At 38.5% G+C, this 22216-nt stretch overlaps 1 protein-coding gene across 1 annotated transcript in view; it reads right to left on the minus strand.

The window, feature by feature from the left end:
* Positions 1 to 350: 350 nt before the first annotated feature.
* sh2b3 (SH2B adaptor protein 3) overlaps positions 351 to 22216 on the minus strand; it is a 62065-nt gene continuing 40199 nt past the window's right edge. Inside the window, exons 3-8 of the mRNA XM_008418261.3 lie at positions 10999 to 11100; positions 10575 to 10663; positions 5681 to 5772; positions 5353 to 5567; positions 5074 to 5251; positions 351 to 4157 (exon numbers count right to left, since the gene is read on the minus strand). Of these exons, the coding sequence (XP_008416483.2) occupies positions 3793 to 4157; positions 5074 to 5251; positions 5353 to 5567; positions 5681 to 5772; positions 10575 to 10663; positions 10999 to 11100 (1041 nt within the window). The 3' untranslated portion in view covers positions 351 to 3792. The remainder of the gene's footprint in view (positions 4158 to 5073; positions 5252 to 5352; positions 5568 to 5680; positions 5773 to 10574; positions 10664 to 10998; positions 11101 to 22216) is intronic.

Raw genomic sequence — 22216 nt, forward strand, 5'->3', positions numbered from 1 at the left:
TTTGTTAAAAGTTCGACGTGAGTAAAATGGAAAAATGGCCAAAACTTGACCTTTGATCCAAAATGGCCGCCTCCCTGAGCATTTTAGGGGGTACCTCCATGAGACTTTTTTTTTTTCTTGATTTGGGGAGATCTACCTACATACCAAATTTCAGATCTCTATGACCTACAGTTTCCCCCAACTCACTTTAGGGGAAGTTTGGTGAGTTTTTGAATATGATAAAGCCCCCAAACAGCCCCGCGAAGTGACGGAAAAATAATATAAACAACAAGAATAAGAAATCCTGCGATTACAATAGGCCTTCGCAGCGCTTGGCTGCTCGGGCCTAATAAGCAAACACAACACTCAGGTTATTTTTTTGGTTAGGTTTATTTAAAAAAACGTCAAATATACAGTTGATGTATATATATATTTATATATTTAATATAATTTAAATGCTCATAACTGAAAGGGATGCCGACCCAATAGAAGGTGTGAGAAGCTGCTGTGGACATTGATGCGTTGATGTGAAATGTTTACAGTGCGAAGTTAACAGACAGGATGAACAGTATTCAGAACACATTACATTCATCAACTGGATGAAATCAGCAATACGACGGGGAGGGGAGGCGATCAGGGCGAAAGACGCCTTGATAACACTTTAAGCTGGTATAGAAGTATATAAAAATAAACTCGAATCTGGCAGCTATGGTTGCTATGCAGCAGGTTTTCTGTTTGAATTTGACTGGTTTTGGTCTATAAGCGGATATATAAGCACCTAATTCTTCCATTCAGCACGGTGTGAAGCATCTTTCATTTATTGCACGGCACGATCACACCCTGAGCTCTGGAGGAGGGGAAAAAGCAACAGCAGCTTTCTGGCAAAGGCACAGTCACTCTCCCAGGAATAATAATAATTAAAAAAAAGACATTAACTAAGAAGAGCGAGAGAGGATATGAGACTGGTGCTCAGAATAGTTTTCTTCTTCTTTTTATTTTTTGCTTTTACCGTTGCTCTGCTTTAGCAGAAATGAAACAGAGGTGGCGAAGGAATCTGTTCAGACACATAAAGGCAGGAAGACCAACCGTACGTTTGCCAAAAACATCCTTGTTTTTGTTCCCCTTAAAAGATGTCAGTCTAGATCACAATAACACAGGACGCAACAACCATTAAGTAAACCAACAAATGTTAACTTTGGTAGAAAAAAATAACAATGAAAGAAAAAAAAAACTGGTTTATTACTACAAAAACTATCAAAACCAAGAGGGAAAACGAAACGGGGAGCTGCGGAGAAAGAGACACACCAAACTTTAGGCGCAAGTTTACTGCGAGCAAATGTAAAATAATCTGCTGAAGTTAGTGTTAAAGCAAAGTTAGAAGACTTCCCAAACTCATCCCGCTGCGAGCGGATGTGAAAGTTACAGATCATCTTTGACTTCTCTAAAGTTTGGGATGGAGAATGATGGAGAACTCGGGGTTTTGGTTAAAGGCTTCATTCACTAAAAAGCACACCTGAGTTGCTTATTGTGGTCAAAATGATGGTTTCAAACCTTTTATAAAGGCACCTTTGATTATTAACGTTAGTGGTTCTGCAACATCTCACGCCACATTTAAACACCCTTCGAAACTGTGTTTACAAAACCTTCCTTTTAAAAATATATAATCATCGATTAGAAAATACATCTAGTGTAAAAAAAAAAAAAAACAACAAAAAAAATGATGTTTTGCAGCCCTTTTGGTTTCAGCTGCTGTGGTGAAGTGAGAGAAAATACAAAGAATTAATGCTATAAGTGTTAAAAGAAGAAGTAAAGCTAAGACACATAATGCTGCTACCAGAATGGAGAAAGGTGCCTGAAACTGGGGAGGGGAAATGTGGTTGTAGCAGCTGAGCTGCGTCACCGAAAACCAAACGTCTCTGTTAGAAAGAGGACAAATCATGTAGACTCTTGATTCAGTCCAATCATTGCTTCTGTCTGGACGTGCTGCGGAGTATTCCCTCACCGTACGCCACAAAAACAAGAAACTGGAGGCACCTTCTTCACGGATCATTGAGACAGTTATCTCGTCTTTAAGGGACGAGAAAACTGTCCTACATCCGTCTCCATGACGACCTTAAAGTGATGCTGCTTCACGTTTCCGGAGCAGGAATCTGGATCCTGCTGCTCTCTACGCCCTCCATGCCAACTCTAATTTAATAATTACATAGAAATTAGTATCAGTTTAATAAACATGTCATAATTTATACAGTGCTCCAAACCAATTTTTCATACTAGACAGAAATAGTCCAGGTAAAATCAACTTCTTTATGGAAAAAGTAGTAAAGTCAAATACTCTTTCCATTAAAAAAAACAAAAAAAAAGCATTAAAAGATGTAGTTATAAAATTATGATTTTGTTTTCCAGCTTTCCAAACCAGTAGAGCCTGGCAGACGACACGAAGTAGGCTAAAGTATTTTTAAGAAAGCAACACATCCCCCGCTCCAATCTGAAGAGATTAGGATTGGGGTGGATGACGATGTAAAGCCATTTCTAATGTTAAATCTAGTTTAAAATACCAATTCTGTAATCATATGTCTGTTTTAACATGTTAATTTACAAGTTGCTGGTATAAATAATGAGGAGTCTGTAATGGAGGTGTAGAGAGAAAAATATCCTAAATGCTGTTCTTATATCTTTTTATCTGATTTTATCTTTATCCTCAAGGAAGGACCAATCAGAATCGGCTAACATCTGTGCCAGCAGGCTGAAGGAATCAGCAAATTACAGATAATTAAAAAGGCTCTTATTTCCCTTTATTCAACTCTGGAAAACAGTGAAACGTCTCACCACTAATGCGCAAGAGATATTTATTGGACAGATGAGATTAAACTGATTAAGTGATTTCTAGAAGAATCAAACAGCTTTCCATCAGAAATGATAAATTCTCAGGTTTCTGCAGCAGGATGTCGGGCCAACTACATCCTTTTAGAAAATGTTAACGTTTTCTAAACCTCAGGTTTCTGGCTGTAGGTCTGTAAAACTGTCACTCCAGTTTGTTTGATTTTGTGGCATTTTCATTTTAATTTATCATCATTTTGTTGACATAATTTCTTTACGGTTCGCTTTGCTCATCTCACATCCAGACTCGGATCACAAACTCCGCTCCAGCTGACGTAAAAATCCTGAATCCCGTTTCTTTTTTTTTTAACAGCGATCTAGTTTCTAGAACTACCTCTTTTCTCCTTTTTAGTTTTTTAAAAAAGTTTTTCTATAAAAGATTGCGTGTATAGAAAACATACACAAAGTGTACAAAGTGCACTGAAAGTGATGCGCACTTAAATGCTTAATAATGCACAAAGAGGAAGAGCAGAATTTGATCCCACGAGGAGAAGGAGCGCAGCTTCGTTTGTGTCGAAAGGTGGAGGTTTTCCTCCGCTTTGGGAACTTTGTGAGGAAAGTCCATGCCCTAAGTTTTCCCAAAAGGAGCGCACAGTGATTTCCCATCATTTCAGAAATAACATCAAGTGTACTAACAAGAAAATCACAATAGGTGTTAATAAACTTTCTCTCTTTCGTCGATCGAAAACAAGATTAATCATCGTCGTCAACACTCTTATTAAAGTCCAAAAATACATTCACTGTGGACACTGGAGGTTCTGAGGGTGAGGCAAACTTGTTTTTGTTTTGTTTTGTTTTTTGCGTATTTTGCATTTGTCCGTCTTGTTCGGATTCGTTCCCTCGTGTTCGTCGGCCTCGTTTTCATCCCGATGAAGGCGACGCCCTTCATCCGAGCGATCGTCGCGACCGCGTCTTCACAGCCGGCCGAGCGGAGGGTCAGAGCAACATGTACTGGTTGTCTATCGCCCGCTTGCGACCGCGGTCGGGCTCCAGTTCGTAGTCCGAGTCCCGCTGGGGGATGATGGGAGCGCGAGGGTTGGGGTTGCGCAGCAGGGGCCGCCTCCCCACCGACTCGCTCCGGCGCAGGTGGGCGGGCGCCGACGGCACGGGATCGGCGGTCGGGACAGCGCGGCCGAACTGGGAGAAGGAGCCAGGGCTGGAGGTGGAGGTGGTGCTGGTGGGGGACGGGGAGAAGGCGGGGGGCTGGCTGGAGCTGCGGGCCAGGCTGCAGCGGGCCAAGCTGGGCTCGGAGCTCCACCGATGGAGGGAGAAGGGGACGAGGAGCGCGCCGGAGAGCTGGCCTGAGGAGCAGAGACAGGAAACGAGCCGAGGAGTCAACACATCGCACCGCTCAACGTTTATTGTGATGGTAAATTCAAATTTATGTAAAAAAAAACAAAAAAAAACTGTCCGAATCATCAGGATTGTTATTTTTTACCATCATTACGAATGTTTGCCAGGAACAGTGTTTGTGTTAATGAGGTCATAATTGTTTACTCTGTCGTGACGGAGCAAACGCAGAGCTACGTAAACAAGGTGAAAATACTTTTTGTTGCCATTCTGTCGCTAAAGGAAGGCTACGTTATTGAATTTTAGACAATAAAACGCCTATTTTTTATTTTAAAATTATTAATTTGTATTTTTTAAAATCTATTTCAAATATTGTATATAAATGTTTAGTTGAAAAATTCTGAATAATTGATAGACTAATCGATTACTAAAATAATTGGTTCATGTTTTGTATTTTAACTTTAACTTTTTCATTTTGACACATTGCAACCACAAACTTGAATGCATTTTACTTGGATTCTATAAATTAGTTCTCCGTTATTTCTCTAGAGATTTAGGGCCATATGGAATCAGGTTGATTATTTCACAAATTCAACTCATTTAAAATAATTATTAACCCTACAGCAATGCTACGTTACTATATTTTAGACATTAAAATGTTTATTTTCTTAATTAAATTCCATTTTAAAATGTTTATTTGCATCTTTTAATGTATTTCTATTATTACATAAAAAGGCTTACGGGGTTAAAATGAAAAACCAATTTCTTTTATCCAACTAATTGATGATTATTGATGCAATTATCATCAATTAGTTGGATAATAATCAATTATGACTACTGATTATTATAATAACTGTTAGTTGCGGCCCGTGCCCCGTGTTTGATAGATCTTAAATAAAGTCATTATTGTCCCAGTAAGAGGCTCACCCTGTGAGGGGGGCGTGGAGCCGGCCAGGACGAAGCTGGACAGTGTGACGGCTCCGGCTGCTCCGCACTCCAGCGGGATGGGGTAGAGGCGGAAGTGGCTGAGCATGTCCATGACGGAGGGGAAGCGCAGGTGCTGCACCCTGCACTGACCCCATTCGTTCAGAGAGAGGCGCAGGTGCTGCAAGAGGAAAAACAACCAAACTCTTATTTAAAACATAAAGAAGAAGAAGAAGCAGCAGCTCATTGTGCCTCCAGCTGCCGACGTTGAGCCGTGTTCACCTTTGCTTTTCCCTGGTAGTTAAACGTGAGGACGAAGTCTCCCCTCCGCGTCTCGCTCTGCCGGACCAGAAACACGCCGTGGCCCTCGGGTCCGGAGCTCTGGACCAGGTGGGCCGCCTTGACCCGAGAGATGGGCCCGTGAAACCAGGGGAAAGAAACCAGGAAGTCATCGGCCTTCTGGATGACCTGCTCAGGGAGGGCGAAGGTGACGGGGCCTGGAGAGACAAAACAAATTAACCAAATTCATGACCAATTTCTATTTTTTTAAACTTCAGAAAAGGAAGGAACAACACCCAGATTATCGGAGGAGCATCGTGCTGCTACTTACTCTGACGTCCTGAGTCTGAGCTCCTCCTCTGATTGGCTGGAGCAGAGCTGTCAGCTGAGGACACGGGGGACTCCAGATCCACACTGCCTGACCTGAAGGGGGCGACACCACCATTCAGAACCACTTCTCACATCTAGTTTCAACTAATTGTTACTTTGAAAAGTGTTAAACAACTGTGGAAGTGAAGCGGCTGCAGTGTATTGTAAGCCTGGCGGGCCACCAGGCTTTACTTGTGCCCCCACCAGGCTTAGCACTGGTAATTTATTTATTTATTTATTTTTTTAATTATCGCCTTTTTTAAGACTTTATAGCAGGTGTTTAGGTATTAATCTTCAAAAAAATGCAGAACTATCAAATGAATGATATTTTCAAATTCTCAAAAGCATGGCGGGCGGCTGGATCAATTTAAGAAGATGTGTAAAAAGCGTTCATCTGCATCCGCTCCATTTGCTGATGGGTCAAATTTGTACTATTTTTAATCTGCAGTCGAGGCCACACAATGCCGCAATTGGGTCTGGGGTCACGCTGTGCACACCCCTGCTGGTTTAGGGTATCCTGTTCAGGTACAATACGTAAAAAACGATCAGAGAAAAACCTTTAAAACTATGAATCAAGATCGCTTTAAAAGATCACAACAAAACCTGGACTCTTGGAGGCAAAATGACAAAAGAAATGACAAGTGGTTTAAAACTTCTGTACAGTACTGCATGTGTATGTGTGTGATGGTGTGTGTGTGTGTGGAGCTTGGTGAATGTGGAGGAAACAGCAGGCGGCTGAAGAAACACAAAGACACCGAGCACAGACAGGAAGTTGGTCCAGTTGAGATCTGAACTGAAACCCGCTGTTCTTCTGTTTCACTGCTCACACACGCACACACACGCACTGCACACACTGCGTTGTGTGTGTGTAACTGCACAGACGAGAGTGGGAATGTTAAATAGGGAAGTAGGAGAAAATCCTGCGTAAATGCTGACTTGACTTTGTGTTGCTCTGAATAACAGGAAGGCGAAAGTCTCCTTCTGCCTCGCCGAGTTCGTTTTTGTCCTTCTGTCTCCGGGACAATCTTTGTCCTCCGTCTCAGTGAAGACGGTTCAGTCAGGCTGCGAAGCTTCAAGGATTTAAAGGAGAAACGTCTTAACGTTCTCTCTCCACGGTCCTTAAAGTTTCTCCTGTTCTTCCACCTTTAGATCATTTGCTCGCATCAGTGGCATCACAGAAGTTTGTTGTGCAAATAAACAGTTTTTGCTTGTATTAGGAAATTCTTAGATGTTATAAACCTCATCAGTGAATCTGCAATGCTGAGGATTCATTGACTCAATATGCAAGACTTTACGCAGCTGAATGGAAGAGAAATGCAGCCATGGCTGATTTTCATATTACTGGGAAGTATTTAGGATGTTGCTTTTAATCTCATCAACAAATGAACAATCTGTAAGTCTTAAATTCTAGTTTCTAACAATCAAAGTTTTTATATATTAGGCAAAATAAAATAACTTATCTTCTTTCCCTTACAGCTTTAATATTAAAAATTTAAATTATGAGAAAAAAATAATAAAAACATTTCAAGAATCTTCTTTCCCTTACCAACTCTCAAATTAAGAAAATAAAAAGTCTGAAAAAAATTTAATAAATACAAATCATAAATAATTGAAAGCCTTTTTTTCCAGAGTCTTAAAATATGAACAAAATAAACGATTATAAATACGCTTTTGATTACAAAATCTTAAAATTAAGAATATAAACAAAGATAAATTAAAGATGCAGCTATTTTTAAATGGATATTTTTACACCAGGTTCGACATGGTCTGTGAATTTCCAATGACGTATTTAGTAATACCCAGACTCCGTCGGTAGGGGGCGTTAATGCCCACTTTAACTGAACCTAAACTCAGAAGAACATCCTGAGCTTGACAAAATAAGAATATAAAGTAAAATTCAACAAGTAAAAGCAGTAATGAGCCTGCAGCAGAACAACGGTAGGTTGTGTTGTTTACACTTTCCTGTCACTCAGTTTCTTCTTCATCTTCAATTTGAGGTTAGATAGAAGCAGGAGAAATCTAGACAGATGTGAAACAAAAACCCAGAAAAAACTGCTCTACTTTTGTAGTATTTTCCTCCATGAGAAACTGTAATGGGCTTGTGCAACATTTGCAAATAGAAGAGGTCCAAATGGAGCAGAAAATCAGCTTTCCATGTGTTCATGTCACTGACCAGGGAGGGCGAAACATTTAAAACGCTTTTCTGTATTAATGGGAACAGATGCCAACAAACATCTGATGACCAGAGAGATAACCATTAACCAAAAACCTCTAGCATAAACCTCCCACTAAGAACCTTAAAACAAACTACGACGTTGTGAAGCAAATTTAGACAGAAATAAACACTGAATTTCTCCATGAAAATGTGAGAAGCTGACAGTCACAAAGACTTCAAGTTGATGTTACTGGAGCTGATTTTATGCTTGAATCATGCGATAAACTTTGTTTTAGATTCACCCACAACTTCTGCATTTTGCCAAGAGTCTTTGTTCAATAAATAAGGAAGTTGTTAAATGTAACACAAACTGCCTAAAAATACCAGGTAAATTCCTTGCTGCTATTTATAACAACAACAAAAATATGAATTAAAGTTGATTTTGAATAGTTCTGCTCATAGTGGCAGCATGTTGGCGTCTCTCCGTTGGCTCCGATTTGTTCTTAAATGTTTTCTGTCAGGCAGAAGTTTGAGTCGCACTCAGACATCTACACTGTGTGAGGCTGCAGATTGTAGGCTTCGTTATGTTGGGTAAAATATTAAAATGCATAGAGCTTTGGTGTAAAATAAACAGCTGATCGTTTTTAATGATCCTAAGGATTTTGCTGAAGGTAGAGGCTGAAAACATTGGAATAAACATGTTTTCAGTTCATTATTAGGAAGCGATCAGGAAACTGGAACGGTTGTTTTTCTTTTTGCTTTTGGATCCTCACTTTTCTGACCCTCAGTCAGACCCAGAACCAGCAGCGTTTCCTCTCCTTCCAGCTCCAACAATCCACTTTTCATAGCAGACACCGTTGAAAGGTTTAAACTAAATACTTTTCCCGCAGAAATATTGCAAACATAGCCGAGTTCAAACCTGCTCCAGTTTGCAGAGCCACTAATCAAACCAATCCGGAGACTAATGGACAGACACTCACTCACACACACACACACACACACACACACACACACACACACACACACACACACACACACACTCGCTTGTCCTCATGCACACCTTAAGGAGCCCTTTCACTTTGCAAACACATACCTCAGCATGAGTAAACATCCAACTCAGCCAGAAGAAGAAAAACAAGTTATTTCTGCTCAGAGTCTCAGGAGGGAAAAGGTGCAAGCAGGCGTGTAAAGATGAAGATGAAGATGATGATGTATCCTCCTTTTAAAAGCCGTTTCATGTCACTTAACTACTTCAGTTTAACTGCCTACAAGTCTATTTATTGCACATGAGCTTCAGTTCTTTTAAAATCTGGTTAAAGTTTTACAGGCGAGAGCTTCAAGAAAATATTCTGATGGATTAAAACTAAAAAATTTTCTTACTCGATTCAGTGTAAATAAATTATTTTTCTCACTCCCTTTTCCAAAAAGAGAAATCACAAATGACAGAAAATAGCTTCAAGACATAGTTTTACTTAAAAAGTGTAAAGAATACAAGAATAAAAGTTATTTTAAAAGTTAAGTTGAGAACCTGACATGATCAGCTCAGTTTGTGTAAAACTTTATTTGTGTGTATGACAGTTTCAAAGTCCTGATGTTGATAATAATTTGATACTGATGCCTTAAAAGATTAAATATTAAATATTATTTATAAAACATATACCCAAGTATAACTTTACAAGATTCTCAACACTCATTTTAATTTTTCTTTTGAAGTCATCAGAAAATTACTATTTTATTCTTATAATATTATGACCTTATTCTTGTAATATTAGGACTTTATTAATTAACACAGTTTAGTCTGGTCCTAATTTTGCATAATACAGTTGATCAGAATTCAAAGTCCAAATAAATAGAAGTTTTAAAACACGGTTGTCAAACAAGATGACATCATTCCGAACTACAGAAACCCAAAGATGCACTGGTGAAAAAAATCCACATTTATTCAAAAACAAAAATTGGATTAATTGATCAAATTGATTTATTGCCCAGCTCTACTTCATATCAGACCTTAACTTGGATTTTGTCTCAACACCATGAATAAAACATCCCACAATCCTTTGCTGCATTACTCGCCCTGTCACATGACCAGAAACACAAACGGCAACAAGATGTAAATAAACATTGCCTGTTAACATCACCCATCAGACCGATATGTTAAAAATCGACTTCGACAGTAGCTACATCTTCTCAATCACTTACAAACTTATGAAATCACAACAAATCCTAACAAGATTGCTGTTATCCCCGTTTCCTCTTCACCTATTCCTATGGCATTTTTTCCCTCCACTTAACTTTCCACTGATATCCTTGCATTCGGCATTCTGTGAAGTTTTATCAGCAAAGGCCTTTTGTGGTTTAGCCTTCCCCATGATTTAGCGGAGTATAAAAATACATTTCTGTTTTTAAAACAAAGTAAATTTGAGGTTTATTTCAGTAAATTTGTTTATTTCTGTTAAAAAATGACCAGAAATAAACACACGAACCATGCTGCTCTATTTGGATGAACCTATTGGTGATGCAGGGATATTGAAATATTCCCGTAGATGCAAAACACAGAGTTTAATGCTGGAAACCTGTAATGTACTAGTCATTTTAATAATCAACTTACAATTAAATTAGTGGGGAACATTTCTGAAAATATTGCAGGCTTTGGGGGAGAGATGTTTGGGTCATAGCTGTGGTGCGTTCAGGTGTTTCTCACCTGTTGCTGATGCATTCCTTTAGCTCTGTGGTCCAGGAGCTGACCTGCTGGTCGTTGTCTGTCTCAAATATCAGACTCCCTCGATTAACCTGCACACAAAAAAAATGGAAGTGATGTGACTTCTGGATGGATGTTGAATTGATGGATGGATAATAATGACAAAAAGGTAGAAACTCTTCGGGTTCCTGTATGATGGACAGCGGATCCAATTTGGACCTAAGTGAAGTTTTTTTATTTTATTTTTTTCTGATTTTAGCTCATTTGAACAAACTAATCCTGAAGATCTCAAGACCAAAATGAACACACGTTTCCTTATTACTTATGGCTACAAGGAACCGTCCAGGAGTGAAGACAACTTTATTTATATCAATAAATGTGTAATAAATGTTAAAATGAAATTGAGCATACAGTGGATGCTTCGTACCTTTAAAACGAACGTGTTTAAGTTGTCGGGCATCTCCAGTCGGGTGCAGCGACGGACTTCTTGGATATCTGAGCAGTGAGTTGTCAGTTTGGGGCTGGAGGCCTGAAAAACAGTAAAACGTTGACATTATTCTCTGGACATTTATCTCACCGGGCGTTGCACGTCAACAAAGGAGATGAGACAATGAGTGAAGAGAATAATGACCCTCCTGTGAGGCATCAGGAACATGTCTTTGAATATTTTGAAAACGATTTTGGAAAAACAAAAATTGATCCAGGTCAGATGGCTGCTGCAAACAAAATAAACATCTTTACTGTATCAGGTAGACCACAGACTAATAGACATTAGGTTAAAGTTGACGGTTGCTAGAGGTGAAAGAGAATCCAAACACATAATTAATAAGAACCAGATGTTTGACGCTGAAGCTGTAAAACAGAGGCCATTTCTGTCTGATGTGTTTACTTGAACAAATGTGTGACTGTGAATCGTCCCTCGGTCAAAAACAAAGCAGTTGGTTGTGTGAAGCAGAACCAGCGCCAGGGTCGGGGTCGGGCCTGCCAGCACCGAACTGTTTGTTTGAATAAAGTGATGAGACTTGAGGCCCGGTCGTGGCGTCTGCTTCAGGGATGCTGGGATATTCTGACACGTGTCAAAAGAAAATGACCAGAGGAAAAAATGGCTAGAGAGAGAGAGAGGACGGAGGGACGCTAACCATGCTAATAACACTACACTAAGCTAAAATCTCTCTCTCTGTGTGTGTGTGTGTGTGTGTGTGTGTGTGTGTGTGTGTGTGTGTGTGTGTGTGTGTGCGTGCGTGCGTGCGTGCGTGCGTGTGTGTGTGAGTGTGTGTGACGCCTTCTCTGCTTCTGATTTAAAAACTTAACGATCGACCATGACAGGCAGTTTAAAGCTACGATGAAATGCTACAAATTAGGATTTTATGCTCGTCTTTTTGACACAGATTCTAATGATAACTGCAGTAAAATGGGTCTGTGACCTGAGGATATTTTTGAGAAAATCCTTTTATCCATCTTTCTGTCTTTCTTCCCCCCACAAGACAACGTGTGAATATAGTTACATTTTAGTTCATGAAGAAAGTGAAAAAGGCATAAAGTTCAAGTTTGGTTAGATTCTGTATTAATTTCACTGAACTTTATATTAATTTAGTTCTACAGACAATGTCTACCGTGTCTGCTCTCCAGCTTCAAGCAGCAGCTTCACTGTTACTCTTGAGAAGTTCCTCAGAATAATTTCAAACACCGTTTCTGATTCACTGCATGGTTAGCTACCAGAGAAATGAAACAGCTGTAGATAAAAACAGTTTTATCAGGAACTGATTACAGTCGATGACGGCTGAGATAAGAATGTGGAAGGAAAAACAGCTGGTCTGTGGGTGATAGTTTCAATGCAACGTGTTTCATGGTACCATCAAAATGTTGTCAGAAATTTTCCTCGGAAAGTAAAGCTAAAATACAGTGAAGCATCATTTGTAAGATACTTTCGCCCTCCAAAAGAACCAGTACTGAGTTCAGTTCAGGAAGAATAAAACTGAATTAATCTACAGATCAATTACTAAACATCAGGAGATAAATTCACGTTTCTTTTTCAGCATTTCCATTCCCACATTCTGTACTTAATATGACTGAAATACACATGTGGCTCAGATGTTATTTTTGTTTGGGCTATTTAATAAAAACTGAAGACTGTCAATGTTGCAAAAAGTATTTTCTTGTCCACCTTCACACACATTTGGACATGTCTGGAATCCAATCCCCAGAGTTTAAGCTGGTATCGACCCGTCCTTTGCAGCTACAACAGCTTCAGCTCTTCTAGTGGGGCTTTTGACAAGGTGAGGGAGTGCATTTCTAAGACTGTTGCAGAAGTCTATTTCTGAGGTCACACACTATTGTTGGATGGTCTCTAGCTCATTCCTAAGGCCATTTAAGTTCTTCTAAACGAAACAGTTTTTGCAATGCAAACGGAGGGCTGCCGTAACATGACACATCAAAATGTCAGTGGAGATGACTGAGGTAGGAAATAAAATTGTAGACATATATGCAACATTTATGCAACAAAAATTTAGCTGTTGACTTCAACTCTAAAGCATTTTCATTACATATGATCTTACATTTGAGTTACATTGTGAAACCTGAATAATAGTAAATGTGGACTTTTGGCTACTGATTCACACCAGGGTTTCCCACAGTGTATTATGAGCCTGGCGGGCCACCAGGCTTTACTTGTACCCCTACCAGGCTTAGCAATGTTTATTTTTTTAATTATTGCTTTTTTTAAGACTTTGTAGTTTGTGTTTAAGTATTAATCTTCCAGTTTTCCAATAACACATAACTATCAAGTGATATTTTCCAATTTCCTGTCAACTTTAAAAATCTTTTAACTCACAAACATGGCAGCCGGCTGGATGACGGCCCTACCACCCTGAGCATCGGGCTTAGCAAGTTTTATGGGGGAAACCTCGCACACCATAGCTACACACTGGGAGGATTAAATAAATATGGTTAAAAAGTGGAATTTGGAAAAAAATAAAACAGATTCCATTGGATTTCACATCCATCGTATATACGCACTTGCTACCAACCAGCATGTTGTTTGTAATACACCATCAAGTGGCTAAAAAAGTGGCCTCTTGTGAGATGAATGTATTTGACCTCTGATTCATTAAAGCGTACAGTGCAAGTGGACCAGACCAAACCAAGAAGATAGAGATGAGGGGATGAGCAGAAGCAGAAGGAAAAAGACGAGACGTGTTGGACAGGAGAGAGGGAGGGATGAAGAGCAGCGGAAAGGGCAGGGAGGACAGATTCCAGGGATTTATGCACCGGATGAGTTTGAGTCTATGTGACAGTGTGGGAGCCTGAGGAATGTCTGTTAATCCTGCACACATAAAAACACAGAGGAGGGCTCTCTCTCTCTCCCTCTCACACTCACACTCACACACACACACACACTCACACATCAAAAGAACAATTTTTGTCCTCGCTTGTAACTTTCAAAGCTCTGTGATTCAACCACAGGGACTAATATTATCAATAAGAGACAAAGTGACGTAAAATGAGGGCGTGTGTGTGACTCATTTAGTGATTTCTGAGTCAAAATTTGCTAAGGCTCAATTTTAGCTCAGATTTTCAGGGAAAATCTTTGTTCTTGTTTCTGCATATGTTAAAAAGTGAGACTGAACAAAAAAATGTAAAATCAACAATACAGTGAAAGAGGGAAAGCAGTCGGTTTCAGAAAAACAGACTATGCATAACATAAAATTAGCCTTGTTTTTGCTAAAATTAATTCCAATGGATTAACTAATAACATTCTCCCAGATTTTGTCTTACAGTTGTAGTTTGGCCACCATCCAGCAGAGGGCACACTGACCATCCTTAAGCAGAGGAGTTGATACAGAAATAAAGATGGCAGAGCCAAACCAGAACGGGAAAGCAAAACGGTCCAACCAGAGTCCGGTATGAAATGAAAGATTCACTTTATCCGGTTCCGTTTTGAAATATAAACACTCGACAAACTTCACTTTAATCGAAATGGAGCAGCGTCAACGTTTTATTCTCAAAATTACCGACGTGCTACGAAGGCGAGGATGTGACGACAGAAAAGCGGAAGTAGAAAAGTAGAAAAATTGTAACAAAAACTATACCAATAAGGACACTTGATTTTGAGGTATGAAGTTTTGACATTCCCTCCAGACTATTTTTAATTAACGTCTCTCTTCATGGGAAATTTAAGTGTTTCACATATTTTATTCTTTTCATCTTTTCTTCAGGTTCTACGAGATCCCCGTTTTGCTATATTTTATAAATATGTAAGTTTAATAATGCGAGAAAACCATTTCCTGATTATTCAGTCAGCATTTAATACTGGTGGCTTATGACATACTGGGGAAAACCCTGCATATTATAACAAATTTAGCAATTTATGTTATGGGAAGACAGTAGGCCCTCTTGAAGCAAGGGAAAAATCAGGTTTTTAGTCAATCAATTAACCTACTCTAGATTAACTCAATCGATATCTTGGATCCCTTGTTGTGTTGTTTACCTTCTAACATGTGCAGTATTGGATCTGCAGAGGGCGCCATTCCAAAATAATGTTCTCTAATTCTGGTTACTGGTCTGAAACACAGGAACAGGACCAACCGCAAAACCTTGCATCCGACAGAATAAATCAGAAGCAGAACATTCATTCTGAATCTGACGCTCTAATAAAAGTTTCCAGAGTTGCACAATCTTCAACTCATTGAGAAAACGGTAGGTAGTTCACAGCTGCAGCACAATCAACAAATGTGACCAAAATCTTTACCGTAACAATTGCACCGGATGTGTGACCTCTAATAAGATGCGCTGCTCTCATTCAGACTGAGCATCGGTCTGAGTCCAGTGACTCATTGAGGCGAGTTTATTGTAAGAATGTGAATGAGTCCCTGACTAGTAAGAGCGTCTTTGAGGGACTGTTCGAGGCTGTGGAGGGATAGAACAGAAAAGAGAGAAGAAGAAAAAAAAAAAAGAAAAACATTCAGCAGATGTCTGAGTGGTTGAGCAACAACCGGCCTGATTTCTGTGAATCAGCTTCATCAGGGGAGCTGAAGTACAAACTCACAGCATAGTTCCTATTACTGCAAACTGCTCTCTTTAATGGTTCCCTGAAGCAATGCACACAAAGACTCAGACACACACATCCTAAAAAGGCTGCTGCAGGTTTTTTCCTCTGTGCTTGTCAGAGACATATTTGAGATTATTTCAAAAAGATTATTTGCAAAAGCGACGACTTTTGTGGAAGTACCGAGTAACGTCTGTTAGGAATGCGTCCAGCCTTCAAACGAGATATAGAAAGTCGTTTCTTAAACTCTTAACCGACATCAATTCCTGGTAAATGCTTGTCAAACTGTTTGCATTGCTCAACGAGACCTAAAGGGAAAAAAAAACTGACGAAACATCACAAACTGTTGTAGGATGACCTCAAAGGAGAAGCAACGTAAAACCCAAAAAGTTAAAAAAGACCGACAGAATAGGAAGGTATGAATGCAAAGAGGCATAAATTATTGGCAAGCATGCAACGGAAATTAATTATACAGTCAAACATGGGATTCAAGCAGTCCTTTGCAGTTCTGAATGCTTTTCCAGCAACGCTACCAAACCTCATTATGCACAAAATGTCACAAAAAAACTGCAATGTCAGACATATTACCTCATTATAATAAACTTTTTTGGATGCAGAGACTCAGAGATCCAGACTTTGTTGAGTCTACTTCATCACTGTTCTCTGTCAGATTATGCTAATAGTCTCAAATTAAATATATTACTGCGTCCAAGTGGCTGCAAGTGTTGCTAATGTTAATATCGCTATGGATATTTTTATTTTAATACTGTACAACTCTATGCAAAATGGAAAACCAAACACTCCCAGAAAACTGACAGATATTTGTGCTCTACACTATGTACTACTACTGCGCTATTTTCTTTCTAATCTCCCTCAGCATATCACCAATAGGATGAAGTAAAGCGACACATATAGATCCAGATTTAATCAAGCATCCTGAGTCTATAAACATACAGGAAAGCTTTTCATTTATCTCTTAGAGAGCAGCTCTTCTTGCTCGCTGAGCCGTTTTCAAAAAAACCTCAAAACCTGAGATCTTTTCCATTCGTCGTTTGAATACAAATCCTGAATTAAATTTAGATTTTTTTATCAGTCTTTGATGATGTTACGTACATACATTTGTCTAAGTATTTTTTTTTATGACACATTAAAGGGAGAGAAAAAAACCCCAGATAATCTGATAAATAGAGTTTGTAAAAGGAAGGAAAACCGTGATGGCCATCAATGTCAACTCAGAGAAACATCCTGATGGTGTGACTGTTAAAGCAATTATATGAACCCACTCTGACTTTTCAGTTTCCACTCCTGCATCTTTTCACGTTGACTCAACTTTCACTACGATGTTTCAACTTCAAACACGGACATAGACAAATATCATACATGCGAAACACAGATAAGAAACAGTGACAGCACAGCCTGCATCCTGGCTCCTCAAACTTTCAAACTAAACAACCTGTTATTGAGTAAAAATCTCCCCTCTTCTGCGTCTCCTTCGTTCAGTCGTTAAGCATTTTCCATGAAATTAAAATCTAATTTTGTGCATCTTTAGCATGGTTTATATTTTTTGTTAGATTTTATGCCGTTTATAGACTAAATAGGCACCAACTATTGTTGGCTGAGTGTATAGTGTAATGAATCGATCTTTTTTTTTTCACGACCGACACCAAATTCTTCTAAATATCTGACCTGAGATTTTGTTAAGCAAAAAGAGAATAAAATGCAAAAGGTTATTTGAAAGATCATCAGGAATTACAAGATTGTCGCCGTTTATGCATCAGATCATCTGTGCCAAACCTTTAAATGATTTAAATTAACAAAACATTATTAAAGTAGTTTGATCTGAAGGGAAACTTACTAAGCCCGGGCGCTAGGTCGGTCATCCAGTTACCCGCCATGTTTTTGAAGTAAAACATGTTTAAAGTTGACAGGAAATTTGAAAATATCGCTTGATAGTTATACGTTCTTGGAAAACTGGAAGATTAATACTTGAACACCAACTATGAAGAAAAGGCAATCATTAAAAAACTAAAACAAATTAACAATGCTCAGCCTGGTGGGGGCACAAGTAAAGCCTGGTGGCCCGCCAGGCTTGTAATACATTGAGGGAAACCTTGGATCTGTCTAAACGCTTTTAATTTCTATGCATTTAATGAATGAAGAAAAAATAAGATTTTTCAGTAGCTCACCCACTGATTATTGATCAGAGCTAAAAAAAAAAAAAAACTGTATCAGGATCTCCAGCCAACTGATTGATGCTCTTTTTTTTATTATCTACAAATTGTATCATTTTTTTTTCATAATTTCCGTTTAATTTTACATTTTGAAATCTTACAGATATTTTTGGCCAGGTTGTGCATTATTCAGAGCGTTCATTTGCCATAATTTAATCTTTCATTATTTTTTTGAATCCACTACAGACTAAACACAGAGCTCCAAACGTTTCTGCATCAGAGCCACTAAAGAACAGTGTTGGAGACTTGAGAGCCCAAATATCACGGACTGAAATACAAACAAGACAGGTCAATAGGCCAGTAAATAACGGCAGAAACATTATGTGTTAATAGCTACAGCTAAAGCATTTATTTTTTACTTTAATCTGTCCAGGATCCTCCAACTGCTGCGGCATTGCAATCTTCACTTCGGGTTATTCTTAACACTTAGAAAAGGAGCAATTCTCCAGACTATTTCACAAAAATAAAGCTAAAGTCTCTGTCTGTTTGCAGGAACTGCTTCTCTCAGGTTTATGCAGCAAGCATAAACACTTGATGACAAATAGAGACACGTCCACAGATGCAGCTATGCAACCTCTCACCCACACAGTCACAAACACATCTAGAGTTCGAGCGTACACACCCACACACGGGTGACACACAGGATGTTTGGAGTCCAAAACGATCTTCCCAGGGTCCCTTTCTCAAGGCCGTTGCAAAGGCAACTCACTGACACTCAACATTCCTCTATCCCTCCGAGGGTCACCGAAGCCAGCGCTGTCCGGGGCGCATGGTTGTGTGTGTGCGCGCGCTGCGCTGACATTAGACTCCCAACTGATCCCTGGAGACGTTTTGGAAAGAGTATATGCATTTATCCAACACAAACACACACACAAAGAAATGTTAAAGACTACAGAGAGCCACCCATGAGAAAAGGCCGTGACCTCAATTGCAGCAACTAACACATCTGTCTGTACTTCCCCTGGCTTCAGGTCGGGATCATTCAAGCGTTGCTCTTGTTGTTTTGCTGCACAGTTAAAGGACTCAGTGGTTGTTTTTTTGTTTTTTTTGTTCTGATCTTATTGAATAGAAATCTATTAGCTATTGAACATCAACTTAAAATAAAAATAAAAAATCAACTTGGCCTTAAGTTACATTTCTGGGGCCTGTTTATCTGTGGGATTGGCTCCATTATGGGTGAAACATCACATCCAATCCGACTCGATTTTGATCTAGTTGTGCAACTTCGCCAACTTCAGTCAAGTGCAACTAACATTAAATTAGGAAAACATGAAGTAGTCTAAGACTGTTCAGCCAAGCTATAAAAAAATACATATATATTTAAAAGACAAACATGAAGTGTACGTTTGCTACATAAAAAGGTAATTTAAGAAGCTAAGGGAGGAAAAAAAAGCAATTTAGAAAAACCGATTAACCTAAGAGTCATGTCTTGGACTGTAAGGAGGAAGATGAAGAACCCAGAGAGAGTCCAAACATCAATAGAGAGAACAATCAAACTCCATGAAGATACACCGTTAGCAGGACCTTCTTACTGCAAGGCTGCAGCGCTAACTGTAGCACCAAACCAAACACCTGTTCATGCACATCAGGAACAGGTGTTACTGCAACCATCTGGCTGAACTGGAATCCCCACCGCTCTTCGTAAACTTTAACATCTGTGCCAGTAATAATATACACGACTTTTAGGCATCAACATGCAGAATTTACATTCATGAAACATAACATTATACCAAATAGGGCATCCAACATCTCTTGGTGTGCGAAGGATTTTATACATTTGTTTCATTTAATTACTTTGTAACCATGTTGCATAATTGAAAAAAGTAAATTGATGTACAAATCGGAAATAATTAAAACAAAATTATCCTGGAAATGCAAAAGAGTAAAAATGCAGTCCAGTGTGAATTTTAAATTCTGTTTTGTTTAGCTAAGTGGAAGTTTAAAAAAAATGTGCCAGTAGAATAAAAGGAGGAACATGTGACTTTTTAAACTGTTGCTTTTTTCCCCCCAAAGCAAAACAAAACGCCCCTCAACCTTTAAGCCGACTCCCATCTCGTGGACAATTTTCACAATTTTTACCTTTTCAGCTCTAAGACAAACAAAAGTAAAGTTTTTTTCTGCACATTGACATTTCCTACAAGATCAGAGTCGAAAAGGGATTATATTTGTGCAGCTGAACTGAATGAATGTGGTCTTTGAGTTTGACGCTTGTGTTTTTTTGCATAACTAACAGGATTTTTTTGTGGCTCTTATGAATTGTTTATGTGGAATATGTAAACAAGGCTATTGCTCAGGAAATTTTGAGTCTGTGTTTCGGGGCAGTTTTCACACATCTGCCTTCAGTTTCTTCTGAATAATGGCAACTAAACGCAAATTCTGCTCTGTTCAAAAGAAAAGAAAAATAAATTAAAGCTCCGCGGAGCATCGAGCGGCCCGAGCAGCCAAGCGCCGCTCGGCCTTTAGCCACCGCGTGGTTCCAGCACCGCCTTCCCACAGCCACCGCCGATGCTCTGACGGAGCAGCCGAACCGACCCTCCTTGAATTACTCAGTGTGTCATGTTTGGCATTGCTCACAGACAATGCACAAAATACGTTGCAGATTGGCTGCAGCAAGTAGATCAGGGGTCACCAACCTTTTTGAAACTGAGAGCTACTTCATGGGTACCGAGTCATACAATGGGCTACCAGTTTGCCACTCTCTTCTGAAATAACAAATTTACTCAGTTTGCCGTTAGTTATATATTATCAATAATGATTAATGATACTTATCCATGAGAATACTCATCCATGAGAAGACACTGATCACGTTAATTATCTCACAATAATTAGCAATGAAAACAAGGTGGGAAACAAATATCAATATTCAGCACTTTATCTCTTTTAATCTCAGTAATTGGGTGATTCTTTTTTTGCGGCAAAATTTCGGCCTCAGGATTTTTGAAAAAAAAGTATTTTAAGTTGTGAATATTTTGTTACAACACTGACATGTTTAACAATAAGAAATTAATAATGGGCAAGCACAGGATTGGATGAATTAATTATTACATGTGGGGTTTTTTCACCATTGTCTCTGAATGTGTTCCACCCTTTTATGAACATTTACATATGGACCACAAATAGTTAAACATTTAAATTTAAAAAATAATGAATTTTTCTTAGAAAGAGTGTGTCCCTTTTACTATATAATATGTTTTTTTTATTGAAATTGTCACACATCATGAAGTTACAAATCATTTATGACTGTATTGTAAAGAAAACCCTGTTTTTTACTCATTATTACTGACAGCATTGAATATATTGGTAATTTCAAAAACATACCAATATTTGCATTTATTGGTCTTCAACTCCCAACATGCTTCAGAAAAATCCACAGTACTTAATGTTTCTGTAACAATATTTAATAAAAACATGTGTGGAATGGAACATAACATGGTGGATTGTCCCATAACAGGGTGGAAAATAAAAGTATTTGATTCTAAAATCTGATGATTTTCATTATTAGTTGCAGGATTCCTAACAGGGTGGAACTTTAAGCTTTACATATACAGGTTTAACATATTTAAGATAAGAAAAAGTACAGAGACGGTGATTGTTGAAGCTCACTTTGTTTTCCATGGTTGAACTCACATACAAACCAATTGATGTCACTTACATTAAATGGTTTTTAAGGAATTTTAGACTTTTTGAATGCAGAAATGAAACATCTTAACAGGGTGGAAAGTTAGTACTGGCACATGTATAAGATGAAGAAAATATCAAATGAGAAAATGGTTTCAGTAGATTAAATTGCATATTAAAATGAGGGGTACTCCAGTCAATCAACTTATTGAAGAAAAACATAAATATAAATATATTTTATAGTTTAAATGTCATGAGGAAGTCTATTACGCTGCACTGGTCAAACATGAAATTGAACATGTCCGTCAACAAAAGGTGTGTAAAGAACAAAATATTTGAAAGGCATTTCGTTTATATTTGAATAATGACAAACATCTAAATGTATAATTAAAATACTTTGTTGTAAATATTTGGCACATTTTACAAAAATTAATAGTAAGCAAAACATGGGGACATGGAATGTTGCCGCAAAAAAATCACCCAATTGTTACATTTTAGATAACCACTTACATCTCTACATTTCATAGGAAAAATATCAAATTTTCACTAGCCACTCAAACAATTTTTTCAACAAATCATGAACTATGTTGCACCATGCTTCAAAAAGTTATCAATTATGTAATGTTAAAGAAAAATCAACTTACATATTTTAAAAAAAATCTTGTCACATTTTGAACTCATGACCAAATCTGCTGCATTTTTAATAAAATTGTAACTGTTATATGTCATGAACACACTTTTAAATTGAACAC

The sequence above is a fragment of the Poecilia reticulata genome, chromosome 9 (genome assembly GCF_904066995.2).
Source record: "Poecilia reticulata chromosome 9, P_reticulata-male-v2, whole genome shotgun sequence".
Classification (NCBI taxonomy): Eukaryota; Metazoa; Chordata; class Actinopteri; order Cyprinodontiformes; family Poeciliidae; genus Poecilia; species Poecilia reticulata.